Here is a 21573-nt window from a genome sequence, read left to right as displayed (position 1 = left end):
TAGGACACCGAACTGCATCTTTGTCCCAGGTGAAGGAAAGTCTTCGTAGGATTTTGCCAGAATCACATGTGACATAACTTTGCATTACACTTAGATCATACTAGTCAATCATCCCATAGTTTCTCAACTCCAGTCCTCAGGGACCCCCAACAGGTCATGTTTTCAGGATATCCTATAGGAAGAAGCCTGTTGCAATGTCTCAGGCACTGATGATAATTACAGCACCTGTGCAATACTGGGGAAATTCTGAAAACGGGACCTGTTGGGGTCCCTGAGGACTGGAGTTGAGAAACACTGATCTAAGAGACTGTGATAGATCTAAGACAGCTTTAAAAAAGTAACGCAAAAAAATTATATGTTATGTATAAAATATTTGTTAATGTATCCATGTTGCACATACAGTAAGCAATGCCACAATATACACTAACCTACCAAAAGTAATTGTACACCTAAGAATCAAATGTAGTATTTATTTACATATGTTAATATCTACTGTAGTGGGTGTCTCCTTTGGCACTAAACACATCAGATACTCTTAGTGGCATACTTTCTACTAATCTCTTCAGTTGGTATTTCCCTCCAGTCACCCTGCAAATGTCTGGTGAGATCTCCCAGAGAAAATGGACACTGTTCATATTTCCTGATCCGACATTCCAGATCATCCCAAAGATGTACAATAGGATTCAGGCGAGGTTTCTGTGCAGGCAAGTCCAATAAAGGAATGTTCATATCCTCAAATCAAGGTAAAACAGCAATGGATTTGTGACAAGGTGTGTTGGAAGTATTGCTGACCATTTCCAAAGTATTGCCACATTGTTTTTAATACATTGTCTAGAATGTCAAAGTACACCCCTGTGTTCATCGTTCTTGCAACAGCCATCAACGGACCCGGTATTCTCCACATCCAGGTAGGCCCGTCTTATTTTAAGATGGAGTAGTGTGATTCATCATTCCATAGAATGTTATTTTATTGCTCAACTATCTAGTGATGAAGCTTCTTGAATCATTGTAGATGGGTCGATGCATTATCTTTGAGAGAACTCACCAGATGTTTGTAGGATAAATGGAGGGAAATACTAGGAGAAGTGTATCAGATGTTAGTTGAAAGTATGCCACGGAGAGTGTCCAATGTCATTATGACCAAAGGAGGCCCCAATAAGTATTAAATCATATATATATATATATATATATATATATATATATATATATATATATATATATATATATATATATATCTACTACTATTGACTCTTGATCAGTTGTCCATTTACTTTCATAACATAGTGTATTCCCATGACTGGTAATCTACAATTTTCAACACCAAATATTTTAGCAGATTATGCACTGAAATTGTAAGATAATTTACAAAATATATGAGATATGCTATACAAATCACAAATATTGAGTTGCTTCAACTTTTTCTGAAGTGCCATCATAAGTCCAAGGTCGCAATCAAAGTCAAACTGGCAGTGTCCATGAAAGTCCAGGCATCTATTTGTTTAACACAATACCATAATATCATGGTTTTTGTTTCAAGACAGACTGATGTGTGATAACTGTTGCATGGTTTGTAGATATCTTATACTGTTCTTGTCCTGAGCCTTGAGGAGGGGAAGGTAAAGGTGTTTCAGGAGTAGCTATAAAATTAAAATGGGAAACCATTTTATTAAGACTATAAAAAAACATTGCTGAATGTAAAGGTGAAGGTCAAATATATTAGATCTAGATTTATCCAACCTGTCAACTTTAGCAAGACTGGCTAATCATTTAATTTGTACAGGGCTCAGTTGAGCATGCATGTGTTTTGTATGCAGAGATGTAAGAAAGTCATTGCCAGAATCCTCGCAAACGGTTTATCTCGTTTATCTCCTAAGAACAATAGGATCGGGCAGTTGAAATCCAACTGTCTAAATCTTGTTTCCACCAATACTTGTTTTTTTCTTTTGGGAGGGGGAAGAATCAGGAGGTCCTCATAAAAATTAGATGATTAGTCTGTACTGGAGGGTTGAGATGATCTAGACCTAATGTGTATGGACACACTAAGTCTTCTCACTGTTGTCTATTCAACAAAAGATTTGCTCACCCTCATCACCATTCCCATATTAGTTGACCCATTTGCCCTTGTGGTAAGTAGGTCAACTCTGAATCTCTATAACTACAAAACATATGTAGACATTACCTGGATAGAAAAGTTCACCTCGCCTTTTGCTACATTTTTAAAATTGGATATAGTTTTCTAAAATACTTACCAATCTGGTCTGTATGTAGAGATGAAGACATGGAACTTATAAGCAGGGCCTGTCCCACTAAAGGGTCTTGAGATATATGTGGATGTGTCAGATGCATGTGATTAGACTCATTTGAAGAACCTTTAAGAAAACATAAGAATTACAGTAATCTGAAGAAATTACATGTTTGCAAATGTATTTTGCCAAATTAAATTAAAAATGTTCCGAAATGATTTGCTAGTTTATTCATATTAGCATATCTCATTTTAACACAACACTTGCACCTTAGTGCATCATATACTGTATCCATTTATTATATGAATTATACATGAGTTCTATCAATATCTCTCTGAGCTTTGTGATAACTCAGTGTTTGTACAGTGTTACATTATTTGCATAAAGCCTGTGGAAGTTTATTTCATAGCCTGTAGATTTCATTCTTAAGATCCTGAGGTTGTACTGTGATTCAAGTATAAATTATGTTTTCCCAAAAATATACAGCGCCTAAGCAATGAATTATAAGACCACTGTTAAGTGTGTGACACATTTATTGGTCCCAGCCAACAGAGGTTCCAATCTAGCACATGCAAAACAAGTGGTGTAAAAGGCCGCCTGCACATAGGCAGGACGGACCCCACATGCGGGATTCCTGCAGCAGAGTGCATACCAGTGCCAAACCGGTGACCACTGCGTACCTGTCGGGCGGCTCTGCACAGCACTGTGGATGTGCCGTCCGGCACTCCATCACGCATGTGCAGTAGCCGCCGGTGCTCTGCAGTGATGCGGATCCCGCGATACTTACACAGTGCTCACTGCGGAAGTGCCGTGGGCCGGCCAGCTTCCATTGACTTCAATGGAAGCTGGCAATGCGTAACCCATAGAGATGAGCGAGCATACTCGTCCGAGCTTGATGCTCGTTCAAGTATTAGGGTGCTCAAGATGCTCGTTACTCGAGACGAGCCCCACGCGGTACTCGTCTCTATTAAATGAGCACTGACCATTGAATTCAATGGAGCCGGCAATACAGCCGGCTCCATTGAAAGCAGTGGGCTGCCGGCGAGCGCGGGATGAATTTCCGGGAAGGGCTTAAAAATAAGCCCTTCTCTGAAATTCATCCAGAAATGTGTAAAAAGTAAAAAAAAAATATACTTACCTTGTCCCGGCAGACGGAGTTCAGCCGTGACCGGCCAGCAGTTCTCCTGAATTCATGAATGGGTGAGTGAGAGCTGCCTCTGATTGGTGAGGCTGTGACCAATCAGAGGCAGCTCATTCAGCATGCGGGGATTTTAAATCCCCACCTGCTGAATACTACAGAAAGCAGTTCAGGAGAACTGCCGGCCAGACGCGGCTGAACTCCGGCTGCAGCGGAAAGGTGAGTATACATTTTTTTTTTATTTTTACACATTTTAGGATGATTTTCAGGTAAGGGCTTATATTTTTAAGCCCTTCCCGAAAATTCATCCCACGCTCGCCGGCAGCCCATTGCTTTCAATGGAGCCGGCTGTATTCCCGGCTCCATTGAATTCAATGGGCTAACATCATTCTCTGCCACAGCTGTTACAGCTGTGGCAGAGGAGAACGATCTTTATGCTGACAGTGCGGGGGGGGGGGGGGGGGTCTCACTCTTGCCACTATTGTGGCTTAATAGTGAGACCTCGGAGCCCAAAATGCAGCCCTGCATGTTACTCCTCGCCTGCCCTATCCATTTCTGTGTTTTTTACATGACTTTGGTGATTTGCTAAGATTTTCACAAATGAAAACCTTAGCGGAGCACTAGTCATATACAAAAATTGACTTCAATGGGGTTCGTTACTCGAAACGAACTCTCGAGCATCACTGAAAGTTCGACTCGAGTAACGAGCACTCAAGCATTTTGGTGCTCGCTCATCTCTAGTAACCCACACCAAAACGCAGCGTGCTGCATTTTATTCTCCGCAAGCGGAAAATTGCAAATCTATTTCCGCTCGTGGAGATGAAATGGCGCTTTGCCATTGACTACTATGGGCTGTATTTGCTGCAGAGTCCGGAGGTGGACACCCACCACGGACTCCGGAATGCAAATACGCCCGTGTACAGGAAGCCTTTAGCAGGAATCCCCATTAAGTGTAATACTAACAATTGAAGTTTGAGTTCCAGCTCTGGAGGACTGTTTGCCCCTATGTTTAGTATATGATGCTCCACTTCTTTTGAGCAGATGCTGTGATATGCAACAGCTTCCTCATCCTGCTTTAACTTACTATATATTTATTTCTATATGTGATATTTTTATTATATTACAAGACAACAGAATAATTAAATACATTGTATATAGTTTGCATTTAAACAGGTTTCTTCTAGTACTTTCTATGAGACATTTTATTTTGTTTTCAATCAATGAGAATTTTTTTTAAGGTCTTTTGATCCCTCTTTTGAAAGATTAAGCAGTAAGTGTCTACATACTTACTATCAATAATTAGCTTTATTTGGGATGCGGAGCCTGAATGAGCTCTAGAATGGACAAGTTTCCCTGAACTCTTTAAGCAAACCTCCTAGCTATTCTAAGCGACACCAGCTGTGGCCTTTTAAAACCCTTGCAAACCCAGCTGGGTGATCCACAGTATATCCAGGAAGCTGGCATCTAAATGTGTGACGGGGAAGGTAACTAATTTCTTCTTCCACAGCCTTTGGCAGGACGTTGGAGAAGATTGCACTGACCACAAGTCGGATTCCTCCTCACAGCAGAGCGCCAAACACGGGTCTGCTGCTCCCTCACCACGGAGTGCTGGAAGCCCTCCTCAGACCAAGCAGTGTCTGTCCCCACAGTATACATCACTTGCTGCCCTGCCTACATCTGGGAAGGGGGTCAAGGATCTGGTCTCCACTGGTTCCTGCAGTGCTCCCAAGTGATGCAACCACTGCACCCCAGAGGCTACTCCCTAACTCAGACACCATTAGAGGGGCACAGAGATCTCCCACATCAAGCCTTGTAAAGCAGAGAGTCAGAAGGGAAGATGCATGCAGTCCAGGTACTGTGCACCATTTACAGGATTGTGATGCTATCAAACATATGCTTAGCACTACACAGGCTGCTTCTGGGGTTTTTGTGAAGGAGATGATGCTAACTCTTAGAGGGTCATTACAACAAGACCTATCCATCTGTACTACTAAAGTTAACGCTAGCACAGTTGACTTAGGAGGCAGAGTGGACCATGTTGAGTCTAAAATGGAAGGGATAATGCAGGCCCACAATGACAAATTGATGTGCACTATGCTCTGGAAAATGGGGTGGAAGCCCTCAGGTTAAAAAAATCACAGACATTAAAGATCATAACAGGCAAAATTATATTACATTTAGAAAACAGAACCTCCGGCACTTCCAAGGATACCACAATAAAACATTATTTTATTTAGACATCATGTATAAAAACATCTTCCCCCCCAATTTTTTTTGTACTTACACGTTTCAATTTTGAAAGATGTTTTTTATTCATGATGTCTAAATAAAATACTGTTTTATCTCGGTATCCACGGAAGTGCTGGAGGTTCTGTTTTCTCTTGCTGTAGGATTTGCCTGCACCTGTCCGTGCGGTGAGCTGGGATTTTAGATTTACAATATTAAATTTAGACGCATCCCAGAAAAAAATTCAAAACTCAGAGCTAGTTGGTTATTTACAAGGCCCAATAAAATTGGCACTCCCTACAAGATCTAGTACTTGACAGGGCACATAGGCTGCCTAAACCCAAAGGCCTGCCAGCAGAACTCCCAAGAGATAGAACTGCAAGAGTACACTTTTTTATGTCAAAAATGCACTGATGCAATACAACCTCTTTTCCAGATCCTTATAGTTTGATATGTCCATTTACAGATCTCCCTTGAATGACAACTCAACTGAGAAAGAAGTTCTTCCCCATTGTATCATCTCTAGGCAACCATAAGATTGCCTACAGATGGGAAACTTTGATACAGAAAAAGTTTCCAAATATAGGTGGTCCTCTACTTTCAAATTGGTGTTTGAGTTGACCAATATACCTATTGCAATGGATCCTGCATTAGCTTTATTCACTATAGGCATCGAAAGTTTCCAAACTAATAAAAGAAGATTACTATGCCATATCTTCCAATTGGCCTCCCTTTTGATTGCGAGAAACTGGAGATCCACCGCCTCTCGATCTGCGGAATCTTTGATAACCTTGATATCCAATCACTGTCCATTTGAGGCCTCGGTCACACGGGCGATTTTTCGCGCGATTTGCGCATGCGCATGCGTCCGGAGAATGCGTCCCTGCGCTGAGCCAATCAGAGGCAGCACTCACCCATTCATGAATCCATGAATGGGTGAGTGAGAGCTGCCTCTGATTGGTGAGGGCAGTTACCAATCAGAGGCAGCCCATTCAGCAGGCGGGGATTTTAAATCCCCGGCTGCTGAACACTACTCAGAGCAGTTCAGGAGAACTGCCGGCCGGCCGCGGCTGAACTCCGTCTGCGGGGACAAGGTGAGTATAGATTTTTTTAACTTTTTACACATTTTTGGATGATTTTCAAGGAAGGGCTTATATTTTTAAGCCCTTCCCGAAAATTCATCCTGCGCTCGCTGGCAGCCCATTGCTTTCAATAGAGCCGGCTGTATTGCCGGCTCCATTGAATTCAATGGGCTGGACAACGCTCCAGTGCTCTGGCCCGTTTCAAAGGAAACGCGGCTAGGAGCAGATTTTTCTGGCGATTCTTCGGCCCCGGTCACGCGATTTGCGGATGCGCATCCGTCATGCGATCCGCAAATTGCGCCAAAAAACGCCCGTCTGACCGAGGCCTGAGCGATTGTTTTTCTCTAGACAAAATAGGATGTCTGCTTTCCACTTATGGTGGGACTTTTGGCTCCATAAATTCCCCGTGTAAGATCGATGCAGAAACTAACGTGACGTGATTCTAGATATGCTTCATTATGACCAGTGCAATGGTTCTTAAATACTTTTTCTTTCTTTTCATGTTATTTTTATGCATTTCTTCCCGCGTTCTATTGTTATTACAAAACCATTGTATTGTACTAGAAGTTTGATTTTCCAGCAATGGGGCTTGTGTAAATCTGTTTTCTATTCTATATTTATGTAAAACTTGATTAAAAATTTATGAGAGAAAAATAATTTGTGTACGTTTTTTGGAACTTAAATATGTTCATTAACATGCTTGGCAATCTGTCCTGGTTCGAATACCATCAGCTATGGTCTTTTGTGCATTCACCTGCTCATGTCTTATTTTACGGAGCCCTCTACTACTTTTGAGGGTTGCTTTTTAAGTGAAGTGGTCCCTGCTAACACTTTCTCCAGTTTACAATCTTTTACTTGCCAGTATTACTCTGTGGAGGCCTTTGTTTACTGAATCTGAGGAAAGGGAGTTGCAAGTTGCTCTTACTGACGGAGTGGGACAAAGCTTTCCTACTACCTTAAATTACCCATGACTTGCAAGGCTCCAGAGAAGAATTACCAATTGCTCTCTAGGTGGTACAGGTGCTCAGATCTCCTGCCCAAAATATATCCATCAGTTCCAGACACCTGTTGGGGATGTGAAATGTAGCAGCCTGTGGTGGAGAATTCAGCTGATCCCAGTAAATGTTTGATGCAATGGGAAGAAGGAACTGAATTTCTAGACTCTTCTGCTTTTCAGACCCTGCTTGGATGGAGGACCCATTTAGTCCTTGGTTTGACCCTCAATGGGTACTCTCCGTCGCATACATCAGAGCTTTGTCCCCACCCCTTTTTTTCCCCTTTCTCCTCCCTATTTCCTTCTATTATTTCTCCTTTTCCTCCATCTCTTTTCCGGTTTGGCAGGGTACTTCTATGGACAACGTTACTGTTGTTCATCATTACCTTATTTTCTTGTTGTGACTAGGGATAGTTGTACATCTGGACAGATGCATACTTCTGAGTATCTGCCTACTTTCAACTAGTTACGGTTTCTATTTTTGTATATTTGCATTCTCTCCCGTTATTCATTGTTTTGAAAATCAGTGAACACATTAAACTTAATATGCTTCGTGATACTGGCTGCCCTAATTTACCCACTGAGGGAGTCAAAGTAACCCTCAAAATACTTTGGGTTGACAACTTCTAGTTTTCGCAATAAGACGTACAGAACATTAAGTCCAACAGATAAATATCACAAATCAAAAGTTCATCATCTTTGCAGAAAAGTGCCACATTGACCATGTTTTGTCACTACATCAAATATATAGTTATCGCATAAAAATATACACAGATCTATATTGTAAATATAGATATGGAGTCTTAGATGATAAAAGTCTGATTGGTGGGGATTCAAGCACTATCCTATGTATAAGTGATCAACATCTATTGTGGTACAACACCTTTAGAGAGGATCTATTAGCTGACCTGATACACTGGGAATGCAAGTATTTATTATCCAGTCTACGGTATTAGCAATGTGGAAGTATCTTTTCTAAGAACTATGCAGTGCGTTGTTCCTGTGTTATTACTTCTGAAAACACATGCAAAAAAATGTCTACTCTGTGTTACCATTCTCCTTGCCAATACACTTTGTCACTAACAATGTTAGCACTGATTTGACAAGGGGAATGGCAACACATAGTCTATTACTCTTCCTGGAAACATATGAATAAAATAACAATAAATAATTTCTTATGGGATGCAAGAGTTTTCAAGAGTATTGCAATACAGTGAAAAAGCAATGAAAAAAATGCTGTAAAAATTTGCATACAAAATTTCATTGTTACAAAGAATATTAGTTAACTCCGCCCCCCCCCCCTTTTTTTAACATAGAAAATTAAAACAAAAAAAAAAACATTTGGTACAAGTGCATCTATTAAAATAATGCATTGTATATCCTTGAAGTGAATGCTATAAGAAAAAAGAAAAATAAATCCACAATATTTTTTTACTGAAGAAAAGGTGACAAAAAAACCCCACAAGTATTGGCATTGTGTAATTTTTTTCTGACAGGATAAATACATTTAATTTAATCGCTTGGGCGCATCGATACTATAGATGTTTATGTTAAAAATAGGACAAGGTTCTTTTTCCTAATCTTTCAATATTTTTCTATTTTTTATCATTAAAAAAAAAACTTTACTCAACTTATTTTTACTTTGTTTTTTTAAGTTCACATAGGGGACTTGAACTGGTGATCATCTGATCGCTTATACAATGTAGTGCAACACTGAAGTATTGCAATATATTATATTTCTGCAAACATTCAATTAAGACATGTCACAGACAAGCTTTTATTTTTTTTTGCACACAAATACTAGCGCAAAAAGATCGCCACTCAAATGTCGAAAAATCGCGTGAACGAAGCTAAGGGGTGATCTACATTCGTGCATATTTTGCTTATTTACACAATCCATAGTGCGTGCTGTGTGTTAATCCAGCTCCCATAGGAGTCAATGTGAACTTCTGCATATCACGCACCAAAGATAGGTCAGGCTCTATCTTTTCTCGCAGCACGCACATTAGATGCGAGCATTGTAGCCACGCATGTCCTATCTTTTGCAGGTGCAAGTATTTTGAGTGTCTTAAAATCGTTCATGTGAACGTTTCAATAGGAAACCAATGGTTCTAATAGATGCAATCTTTTTGGCCGGCTCTTTGTGCACAATAAAACGCTTGTCTGAACAAGGCCTTAATGTGCAGAAAGATATACCAGCCCTGGGGGCCTTTACAAGGTCTGGGCTGTCTTACATCTGAACAGCACTTTGCAATCTTGTTGCTTGCTTCTTCTGCCATGCCATTTAATTGCGGCTGTCAGATTGGACAATGGTATGTATATGGTTAACAGTTGTGATTACAGGTATCTCTGACTGCAGCTCTTGAGCTACTGTCAAAGATAATTGGCATCCACTACGTCTAGAGTGGGCTCAGCTTCAGGCCTGCTCCATACAAGCACCATCGTCTGAGAGCATACAAGTACGTTCTTTAGCGTCAAGGGGTTAATGAGGTAATTGAATAATACAACTTGTCCCCCAAGAAGCAAACCCTCATATCGATATGTCAACAGAAAAAAATAAAAGGTAGGATTTTTGAAAGCCGGAAAATAAAAACAGAAGTGAAAACTGGATGTATCCTTAGGGTGGGTTCACACGAGCGTGTTTTTGTGCGTGCATACGTACACACACAAAAACACGCTTGTATTTACAGCAATGCATTCCCTATGGTGTGTTCACATGTCCGGGCTTTACAGATGTGTGCCTGCAAAGACAGGACATGCGTGCACCATAGGGAATGCACGCATTGCTTTCAATGGAGTCGTGGCTGCTGCTGGCGGCTCCATTGAAAACAATGCTCTGCCGGCCCTCTGCATTATTTTTCAGGGAAGGGCTTTACATCTGCCACATGCGGTAGATGTTTCCTTCACCCCTGCTAGTTAAAAGAATTCCCTGCTGCTACATCTGCCACATCTGCGGCAGATGCAGCAGAGGAATTCTTCAATTCTCAACCGCAGCTGTCACACATGACAGGTAGAGAATCCTGCTGCCGCCACCCCGTCATTGGATTTCAGGGAAGGGCTTTAAACATAAGCCCTTCCATGAAAATCCAAGAAAAGTTGTGTTAAAAAACAAACAAATAAACAAAAAAATATATACTCACCTCCCTTCAGCTGCCGGGGCTCAGCAGCGACCTCTGGCGCTGTCCCCGGCTCTGTAGTTCTTAGCTATCAGCAGCCGGGGATTTAAAATCCTTGCCTGCTGGTAGCTCTAATTGTGATTGGCTGAGTGCTTCAGCCAATCACAATCAGAGCAACCAGCAGGCAGGGATAAGCGCCAATCACAATCAGAGCTACCAGCAGGCGGAGATTTTAAATCCCTGGCTGCTGATAGCTCAGCAGTGCTTTAGAGCCGGGGACAGCGGCAGAAGTCATGGCATAAGCCCTTCCCTGAAAAGCCTTTTAAAATAGTGTGAAAAAAAAACTATACTCACCTGCCGGGGCTCAGACGCGACTTCTGTTATCAATGGAGCTGCCGGCAGCTATGTTCACACGTGTTTTACCTCGTACCTAGGTGCACACATATGTACGCACCTAAGTACGCACAAAAACACGCTCGTGTGAACTCACCCTTAAGGCCGGTTTCACATGACCAAGAATCTCATACAAGATTTGTATGTTACAAGACGCACAAATCTTGCAAAAATATGAACCACATTCTTTTGAATGGGATCATACACATGAGCGATTTTTTTTTCCAAAGGTTTTCAATTGGGCCAGCAAAGCATTGCACCAACTGCACCTAGCAAGGTTTCCCATTGAAAACAATGGGAACACTCCGCGATCCTCCCCCCACTGTGGCTAAAAAACCACTGCAGAGGATCGCTACTTCCGCCAGGTGATGTAAGACAGTTTTGATACAAAAACGCCTCATACCAGCAGGAAAACCGCACATTGGTGAGTGCAATATCAGGCCAAGTTTCATGGCGCTATCACACTCACACATGTGAAATTACCCTCTAGGGGTTAAATAAAAGTGAAGTCCATAGCATTTATTACATTTAACATCATCAGGGCGATGGAAATCACCCAACAGTTTCACCAGTTAAAATTTCTTTCAAATTATTTTTTTTATGATTATTCATTAGACCAACTGTAATTGTGAAGGTAAATATAGGAAGTAAAGTATTAACTCTGGTAAGAATCATAAAGACACCTTTAACCTAAAAGTAAATCATTAATACCTTTGTTTAGACATTTTACTAATCCTCTTATGGATGATAAAAAACTTTGGGGAAGATTTTTGAAACTCTCTAAAAGAAAAATTATTTTTATTGCACATAGCAACCAATAACAGTGCAGCCTTCATTTCTCATAATTCTCTTACGAAATTAAAGCTGAGCGGAGATTGGTTGTTGCTACAGATTTATTAATGTAGCTCATTGTTTCAAATACTTTCTGCACTCACATCAAAAATATATTCTACAAGTACAGCCTATACCATCTTATCAAAATTAGATTTTTTGTGATATAAAGCATGATGGGAAAATTTAAGCATAATTCTCATGGAACGCTGTCCGCAGCCAGGAAGTGGAACCGGGATAATTTCACGACGTTAGCCCTGGCCCATGTGACTGCACCTTCGAATGGGCACCAGTTATTTTTTTGCCTGAAGTGTTTAGTGAGGCAGTTTACTCTTGTCAGCCAAGTCCGTGTGGGGCTGTGAGTGGAGCTTATTCACTTCTACCAAATATTGTGTTATCTACATTGCTTTTCCATCTGTATTAAACATCTTCCCTATCCTCCACTAGGGACAGACTAAGTTCCTGATGTGGGGTCACCACTATCTGGGTGGTTGCCCTGCTTCCAGGTAGTTTCTGACACACCAAAGTTGCTTAAAGATAGCATTCCTATCCTCATATTTCTGTTACCATAATTTGTCCTATCTTGTGCTCCCCAAGTCATGGTGATATAATATATATGTTTGGATTGATCCATTGTGTCCTGGTCTGATGTGTTGGTGACATCTGTGAAGGACGCTATACATGTAGCCTGCACGTAATATAAATGTGCTTAAAAGAAAAGGATTGCTAAAAAACCATTATCCACGGGATATTCCATAAATATCTATATCTATATTGTCTGGCGAGAAGGCCACGGGCTATTGAATGTAAAAGTAGTGTGCCTGCAGCTCTCGCTTCACTTCTATGAGAGACATCGAAAAACAGAGCACAAACCTTGCCTCCTCTCCATTTTTTTCTCTGTTGGGATTCCAGCTGCTGGCTCAGCAAGTGGGATGAAGGTTTTAAATACAGGTGTGGGTCCAAGAAGGACCTGCATCTATCGGATATTTATGACATATTCTGTAAAACTTTTTGAATCACCTACATTAAGTATTTTTAATGCTTCTGCATTAATTACGCATGCCTGGACTGTAATATAATTTTACCTATAAAAAGTGTAAGTTTGCCAGTTTTTGGTCTTCTGTATATTCATTCATGTGTGACCCCATAAGGATGTAGGCTGGAACAAAATCTCTCCAAAAAAGCAATTTAGAATAAAAAGCCATCTAAAACATAGAAAATGGTTGGATGTCAGTTCTTTTGCTTGTAGGATTTATATAAAAAGCTGCCATATCGACTTTTTTGAAACCAATTTAAAGATAATTCCCCATTCTGCAAGCCAAGGTATTAGGTGATGGCCACATGCCGGAAGAGATCAAATGGAGACGTCTATGTATGTGCATAGACCTCTTAATTGAAGTTAACCCCTTCGTGACTGCCAGTAAGCCTTTTGATGGCCTGTATCAGCGGCCCATGTATGAAGAGATATTGCTGGGTGATCTCTCTTCATAGATCCCGGGCGCTGGCTGTTTCTTACAGCCGACACCCAGTGCCATTTAAATTCCCAAAACTATGTTCGAAGGGTCTGTCTTCCCTCCCCCCCTCTCCCCTTATGAGACCGCAGGAAGCCTTGCGGGTGTCATGGCAGCTGTGGGCCTCCTGAAAGGCCCCAGGGCAGTCATGGCAGAATGCCTATCAAGCCATTTCTGTGGGGTGGCTTGATAGACTGCCTGCCTGATAGCTGTATGATGTAATGCTATGGCATTACATCATACTGCAGTTGTTGTCCCCTCAGGGGACTAAAAGAAAAAGTAAAAATGAGAATAAAATTTTACTAGTTATTTAAACAAAAACAAGGAATAAAAGTTTAAAAATAAAATCTTTTGCCATGTTTATAATAAAAGAATCTAAATCATAAATAAATATATTTTTATCGCTGCGTCCGTAAAAGTCTGATCTATCAAATTAAAGCATTGTTTACTACTCCACATGCTGAATGTCATCCGAAAAAAAAAAAAACACCAGTAATGCGCTTTTTTGGTCATCCTATCTCTAAGAAAAAAATGCAATAAAAAACGATCAAAAAGTTGTATGCATCCAAAAATGGTACCAAGACAAACTACAGGACGTCCCACAAAAAATGAGTTATTGCGCGCAGAAAATAGCAGCAGAAAATAATTTTTAAAAAATGTAATGCCTTTGAAAAAAAATAAAAGTAGTACAGTAAAAAGAAAACTATATAAGTTTGGAATCGTAATAATCACACTGACCTATAGAATAAAGTTAACATGTAATTTTTGTTGCAGTTTGTGCGATGTAAGAACAAGACGCACCGAAAGATGGCAGAATTTTTTTTTTTTCATTTTACTCCACTCAGAATTTTTAAAAAGTTTTTCATTAAATTATATGGTACATTAAATAGTACAATTGAAAAATACAACTCGTTCTGCAAAAAACAAGCCCTCATACAGCCACATTGATGGATAATTAAAGGAGCTACGAATTTTTAAAATGGGGGAGTGGAAAACAAAAATGCAAAAGCAAAAAAAAAAAGCTCGGCCACTAAGGGGTTAATGATAGTATAAACACAAACAGCTGAGCTAGCTATATGGTTGAAATTTCACTAGATTGTAACACACAATGTGCTTTACATTTTTATAGTTAATGATTATCCTTAACATATGGTAGAAATTATTCTACTTTTCCTACTGTTGACCAAGTTTAAGGTTTGGTGAAACCAAAATATAGCAAGACCTTCTTAAAACTCATAACTAAAATCATAAAAAAAGATCATCTTCTTTCCAGGGCAGTGGGAGGGAATATGCAAATTCATTAATGCTTTAAAAGCTAAAGTTGTTCTATTAGGAATTTTAAATCTACACCATCAACCAGCCCTATGCAATTAATTTATTATAAACGGCCACTGATCTTGACAGATGATTGTTATTAAACGTACTTTCAATCAAAAAGAGATAAAAGAACTCACCTCCCAACAACATCTCTTGGAGAAGATTGTCAATCTTAACCATCCCAAACAATTTTACAAATTGAATTTGTTCAATCATTTGCCAGGTTATACTCTGTAGAGTAGGCAACAGTAACAAAAGTTCTCCGAATCGTCCTCTAGAATCATATTGTCTATCGTTAATGTAGTCTTCCAAACCAATCTGGACTTGGTAACGCATATTTTTAATCTTTATTGGGTCACCGAGTCCTTTAGCATCTGTGAAGCAGAAACATTGTTTGATCATTTTAGGCATTAGTTTATTTAGCATAATCTAAAATACTAATTATAATAGCAAGTCAGACATTTTTGGTCAAAAAAATGAACCTCTGCTTCTAAGTATTTAAGTGTAGTAAATATATGTATGCTCTAAATAAGAAGTAAAGTTCAGAGACATTTTTAGTAAACAAGATATATTTTTACTGACATACACAATGACTTTCAAAAATTTACCTGGATCAAAAAATACAATAGCTTTTAAGCAGGCATATTCATTATCATCTATTTGTATATCTTGGAAAGGCTGGATAAGTTCATCCAAAATTCTGTTAGCCACTCGACTTATCTCAATCTCACCACAGTTTCGATGGATCACATAGTTATTCCCTAAAATAGAATGTTGAAATTCTTTAAGATTCTGAATGGATACACGTAATAATTAAGAATTTTTTTAGGAGTGTATCACACAAATGAATAATAGTAGTAGTTACCTAAAACTAAGATGTCTTTGAAAAGCATTGACCGTTTTGTTATACCAAGCAAAAGATGTTCTCCTGCATGCGCCCTCAATAATGCTACCTTTAAAAGTGAAAAACAAATATATTTACAGTATATATATGTTCTGTTCGTTCATACTTGCATATATAGCTATCATTTTTTCAGTTTTTATGATGGATCCCTTAATGAAACTGAACACGATGGAAATAAATGACTAAAGGTCCTTTTAGTTGCAAAGATAATCTTTCAAACTGCCGAAAGATTTAGCGATGCATTTGCATAAAGTGTTAATGGATTTAATTGCTATTAACACTTTATCACCTTCATTTGCCTGTAAAATTAGTTGTTTGCAGAGCCCAGTATGCGTGTTTAAACACACCCAGCTGTGTAAGCAGCTGCCGGCACATTCCACTGTTCTCATGGCTGCCAGCAGATTGCATTGTTCTCCTCGTGGCTAGTGTAAGCATGCTGCAGGGAGAACATCTTGCAGTCTTTTTAAAGATTAGCGTAATGCATTCAAATGGAATGTATTTGCTTAGTTTTTTAGTGGCTTAATGAAAGATTTTATGTGAAGTAAAATCCATCGCTCAAGCGAAAAAGTTCACAATGCCCACGTTTAAATGTAACATTCATTTTCGGCTGCTTGGACAAATTTTTAGCGATGATCGTTGCATGTAAAAGGACCTTAAAATTAGCTTTTCAATACTACTAGTTTTTCATCACATCTTCTGTCATGTCTATTATAATGCATTTCCCATTAAAATACAAGCCCCAGAACTTTTTGGAAATGTATTTCCATAAAACTTGTCAATAGGCCATATTCCTAAAAACTTAATCATTATTCAATTATTGTTGACAGGGTCAAACTGTGTAGGCACAAAAAGTATTGGCAAGGGGAATGGGAAAACTAGCTAGTCAATTTGCTCATACATTTCCAGGAGAAATAACAGATACAATGAACGATTGAAGAGGACCTCTCATATCTTCATGTCAATGGGGCAGACTGCATAGCTTTGCAGCCGTGGTGACTATGGCAGCCATTGTTTTGTTTAGACACTTTCCCATTCACCTGTATGGGCTTTTCTGAACTTCAGGTCCTGGTGCCGTGAATATGTCAAGTGGATGGTCCTCAGTACTCATTGTTAATGGGTAACATCAGACTTGATTGACAATGAGCAGTGGGGACTGCCCACTTGACACATTCACAGCAAGGAGAATGAATCTGAGATGAGTCATTACAGAGAAAAAGTGGTGAGCAAGTCAGCAGCCACAAAGCTATGCAGCCAGTCACTCTGACATGAGGATATTAGAGATTCTCTTTAAGATCTCCAAGAAAAGAATAATCCCTTTAAAATGGGGGTTAGTGGCTGGCATATGCTATTGTATGGACATACTTCTGAATTGGTGGGAACATTTTCAGGTTTCACAGAACTTTATCATCCACAGTCATGTGCCTTGGCCTAAAAAGTGATAGCTCAGGTTTTCTATATTAACCAAATCACGTTTGAAACATTGAGTAGAATTTTAAAAGTAGATTTTGATGTAAATAGTGAAAAAGTACATAATGTTACCCAAAATCTATACAATCTAAGGAAAGCAAAGTACTTCCAAAGTGTAATGAAAAATAAATGGTAAAAAAGATATGTACTTAAAAGGGTTGTCCTGTTGTAAACTATTGATGACCTTTCCTCCGAATAGAACATCAACAGGTGATCTATGAGGCTCCACCCCCTGGGATCCCTGCTGATTAGCTGTTCACCAGAGTGCAGGAAGTAAACACCTCTGTTACCACTGCAGTAGCCTGCCTTGGGACCCTCTCTGTAATACAAAGCCTGACCACTACAGTGGTAATAGAGCTGATGAACAACTTATCAGCAGCGGTCCCAAGTGACAAACCCCTGCTTATCTACTATTGTTGGCCTATCCAAACCGATTTAATGGAATATGAAAACCATTCTGACAAAGTACCCAAAAGTATAGAATGTTGCAACGAATTCTCAATATAAAGCTGTTTTTGCTTAAATTCTATTTCCAATGTTGTGTTGTATTGATTTACAGTTATATTTAATCTATATTTCTTGCTTCTTACCTGATCGTCCAGAGGAAGCTCACAGAAGGCCGGGATGTATTTCGCCCACTCCACTAAGACTAGCAGTTGCTGCTTCATAGATTCACAAATATCACTAACACTAGCAATTTTCTTTGTATTGATGTCAGTACTTGTAGCAGAACTTGAGGCACTGATCTAACCATGTTGAAAGGAGAAAGAAAATGAATAGGATTTATGAAAATACAATTCACATAAAAAATTACCTTTGGCCAACACCGTTTTAAGTAAAAACCACAGGAGCAATCATCCAAATAATTGAAAAACTCTGCTGCCATTATGGATTTCTTTTCAACATGCATGCAAATGGTCAAATCCTGTTACTTTATGTAGTGTGCCAAGCATACAAAGTATAAATGTGAAATGTACCAGTTCTGCATATTTATAGCCAGTAGTAGTAATAACGCAATATATATTGGTGACACCTGAAATCAATGAAACATTACAAAAATGTGTAATAAAATATTAAAACATTAAAAACTAATGCTGTGATCACTTGTGCTAGAATTTTAATATACAATGTGTATGGATATGCAACGGGTATGTGTGTATAAAAAGATAGATAGAAAAATAGATTATCTATCATGTGTGACATTACACATTGTGCTTCCGGAAAGAGGTGCTACAAAATATACGAGATTATACTTCATGAATGTTCCTCATCATTCAACGCAGGATTTTACCAAGTCAACAAATCCAAGGAGCTTTCCATCTTCACTACCTGTAGAAAATGCCTCAGAAGCGCGTCTTGTGTGAATCATTATCATTTGGGTGAATTATGAGGATAACGAGTGACCAGTTCACAAGGCGCGACTCACAAATTGGCAACCACACTAGATGAAAAATCCTACAAATAGTGCTATACCATTTAGAGTTGGTTTAAAACTAATTTAAGGGTTATAATTAGAGATGAGCGAGCATACTCGCTAAGGACAATTGCTCGATTGAGCATTGTCCTTAGCGAGTATCTCCCCGCTCGGGAGGAAAGGTTCGGCTGCCGGTGCGGGTGAGAGGCGAGTTGCGGCAGTGAGAGGGGGGGGGCGGGGGGGGAGAGAGAGATCTCCCCTCCGTTCCTCCCCGCTCTCCCCCGCCCGCCGAGTCTTTTCTTCCGACCGGGCAGGTACTCGCTAAGGGCAATGCTTGATCGAGTAATTGCCCTTAGCAAGTATGCTCGCTCATCTCTAGTTATAATCCGAAAACCAAATAAAAACATTGCACATATAAAGGACTGCAGCAAACGCCATGCCACATGGGTAATACAACCCAGTTTTATTCCATCTATTTATACATGCGGGTATGCTTGGTGCGTATTTTGACCATTTATCAGCCGTTGGTTTGTGTCTGTCCGCGAGTATGAAGTTCGTTCTGCTATACAGTCTGGTTTCCCCATTTTGTGAGTGTTGTGACGTTTATGTCCGTTTCACGGTCGTGTCCGTGAGTTTCGTGTCCAGTCTGTGGTTCAGTCTGAGTTCGCCTGTTGGCAAATTTTGTGTCCAATTCGCAATTCCGCAGTTCACGTGCCGGTAAGACTCTGCAGAGTGTTTATGTCCTAGTTTGACCTTACAGAATACACATGTACACAGATAAGGAGAGATTTGTTTATGTCCCGGTTTACTGTTAACACTGCGATTTTGGAGCAGATTAGTTGTGGGTTTTGTGCTGTGGAAAGCATGTAGCAGTTGCACTATGTGACAGCAGCCCAATAGGGATTTCATACACAGGTTGTTTTAGCAGTTTATCATATAGTTTTTGAAGCCAAAGTCAGTAGTGGCTTACCTGACGGGACAGCGCCTCAGCTTGTGACAATGTATTAATGGAGGGGATGTTGCTTCCATCAAACACACTTTTTCTTGTACTTATCCTATCTCGCTCATTTTGTACAGCTATTGAAAACAAATAAGGAGCATTTTTTTTCTTATGTACACAAAATAAATTGTTATACTATTAATTCAAATCATGATCTCAGAACTAAGCAATGCTAACCAAGCCTAAATTGTGCCACTAGTAACAGAGAAGTTGGTATTATGATTATTTCATCAATCTTTAGTAGAGATGAGCGAGTATACTCGCTAATGCACATTACTCGAGCGAGTAGTGCCTTAGCTGAGTATCTCCCCGCTCGTCTCTAAAGATTCGGGGACTGGCGGGGGGCGGGGAGCGTCGGGGAGGAACGGAGGGGAGATCTTTCTCTCCCTCTCTCTCACCCGCTCCCGCCATAACTCACCTGTCACCCGCGCCGGTCCCCGAATCTTTAGAGACGAGCGGGGAGATACTCGGCTAAGGCACTACTCGCTCAAGTAAAGTGCCTTAGCGAGTATACTCGCTCATCTCTAATCTTTAGGTTAGGGCTACACAGAGACTTTATCCTTGATAGGGCTCACATGACCAAAAATCAGTGTGCAGCCCTGCAACCTCGATAATGGCGTCACAGGTTACTGAGACCGTAATTTGCAGGTTGAAAAAAAGTCCATCTAAACAAAGGTCTGTTCTTTATTTATTTCTCATTTTTTAAGTAGAAATAGCACAATTCTTCCCTTTGGGTTTGCGAATCTCAAAACAAACCATTTCATTTCAACAAAACTCTAAAAGCGTTGTTCCTTCTATGAGAAGCCACATATACGTGCTTTGAGAAGTGATTGGCACATGGAATGCCATGACTAAAGGCCATATCGGCCTGAAGCATCAGCTGTTGTGTTTTCCTGGGTCTTCTAGTGGCTGTAATAAAATGCGCAATTTTACTGCCTATGGATACGGATACGTGTTTTTCTTCTATCATTTGTGTGCCTCACTGTACATCCATGCATCCTTCAAGTGAAGCCAGACTTTTTTCTATCATCTGTCATCTGTAAAGTTATTGTTCAGCCTACCTGTATGCGTACCTGTATGGAAAAATTTTAAAGCAGCAATTCTTGCCGCTGCAATGAATTTAAGACCAGAGCAATACAAATCAAAGTTCTTTCTGTTTAAGGCAAGTTCACATCTGCATTTTCATTTTCCATCTAACTGTTCTGTCTTGGGAGCAACTAAACAGAAAGAAAACGATTTGTTTTTTGTGCCAATAGAGGTCAATTGAAACTGAAGACCTTCAGTTTCAATCCATTTACATGTTTTCCATTTCCATTCTGTTTTTTAAAACTTGAACAAAAGCGCAGACTTTTGTCTCCATTTTAATGGCGGATTCACATGTTGCTAGTTTGCTGCAATTTTTGCTAAAGATTTTGGGGTTGATCTGCAATAGATTTTGCTTTTAATGGAATCCAAATTGAAGGAGTGTAATGTGCTTCAGATCTGCTCCAAAGTCTGCAACAAATCAGCGATATATGAATGCACCCTAAAAAACAAACGCTGAAAGCAACCATTCCAGTTTTGGGTCTAACATTGTGGTCAAGAGGGGACAAAAGTGAATGAAAGGTTGTTTGTTTCTACTTTCCTGTTCTGTTTTTCAATATGTTTTTCGCCTAGCAAATGCACAGAGGCTTAAATTAGAGAAATTATAAAAAAAAAAAAAAGATCCATTTAAATTTATTAAAAATGGATATAAATTGGAAATGCAGAGAAAGCAACTTTAAACTAAAGCAATAAGGGAAGGGGAGTGAAAAGGCCAGGTAAAAATATACAGCTAATGAATACAATTTAGAACCTTGCTCTTAAAAGTGGAAAAAAAGAACAAAGACAAAAAAAAATTAGAAGAATTAGTGTAGAGAAAGACACTGATCACAAAATAAAATATTTCTTTTGAACCC

General features: G+C 39.7%; 1 protein-coding gene across 1 annotated transcript in view; it reads right to left on the bottom strand.

Annotated features, from left to right (window-relative positions):
• Window positions 1-1518: 1518 nt before the first annotated feature.
• HNF4G (hepatocyte nuclear factor 4 gamma) overlaps window positions 1519-21573 on the bottom strand; it is a 50984-nt gene continuing 30929 nt past the window's right edge. The window contains exons 4-10 of the mRNA XM_066578889.1: window positions 19607-19713; window positions 17813-17968; window positions 15717-15804; window positions 15460-15612; window positions 14989-15225; window positions 2250-2369; window positions 1519-1637 (exon numbers count right to left, since the gene is read on the bottom strand). Of these exons, the coding sequence (XP_066434986.1) occupies window positions 1519-1637; window positions 2250-2369; window positions 14989-15225; window positions 15460-15612; window positions 15717-15804; window positions 17813-17968; window positions 19607-19713 (980 nt within the window). The remainder of the gene's footprint in view (window positions 1638-2249; window positions 2370-14988; window positions 15226-15459; window positions 15613-15716; window positions 15805-17812; window positions 17969-19606; window positions 19714-21573) is intronic.

This window comes from Eleutherodactylus coqui, chromosome 9 (genome assembly GCF_035609145.1).
Source record: "Eleutherodactylus coqui strain aEleCoq1 chromosome 9, aEleCoq1.hap1, whole genome shotgun sequence".
Lineage (NCBI taxonomy): Eukaryota > Metazoa > Chordata > Amphibia > Anura > Eleutherodactylidae > Eleutherodactylus > Eleutherodactylus coqui.
The sequence above is the reverse complement of the archived record's forward strand: the minus strand, read 5'-3'. Positions and strand labels throughout refer to the sequence as shown.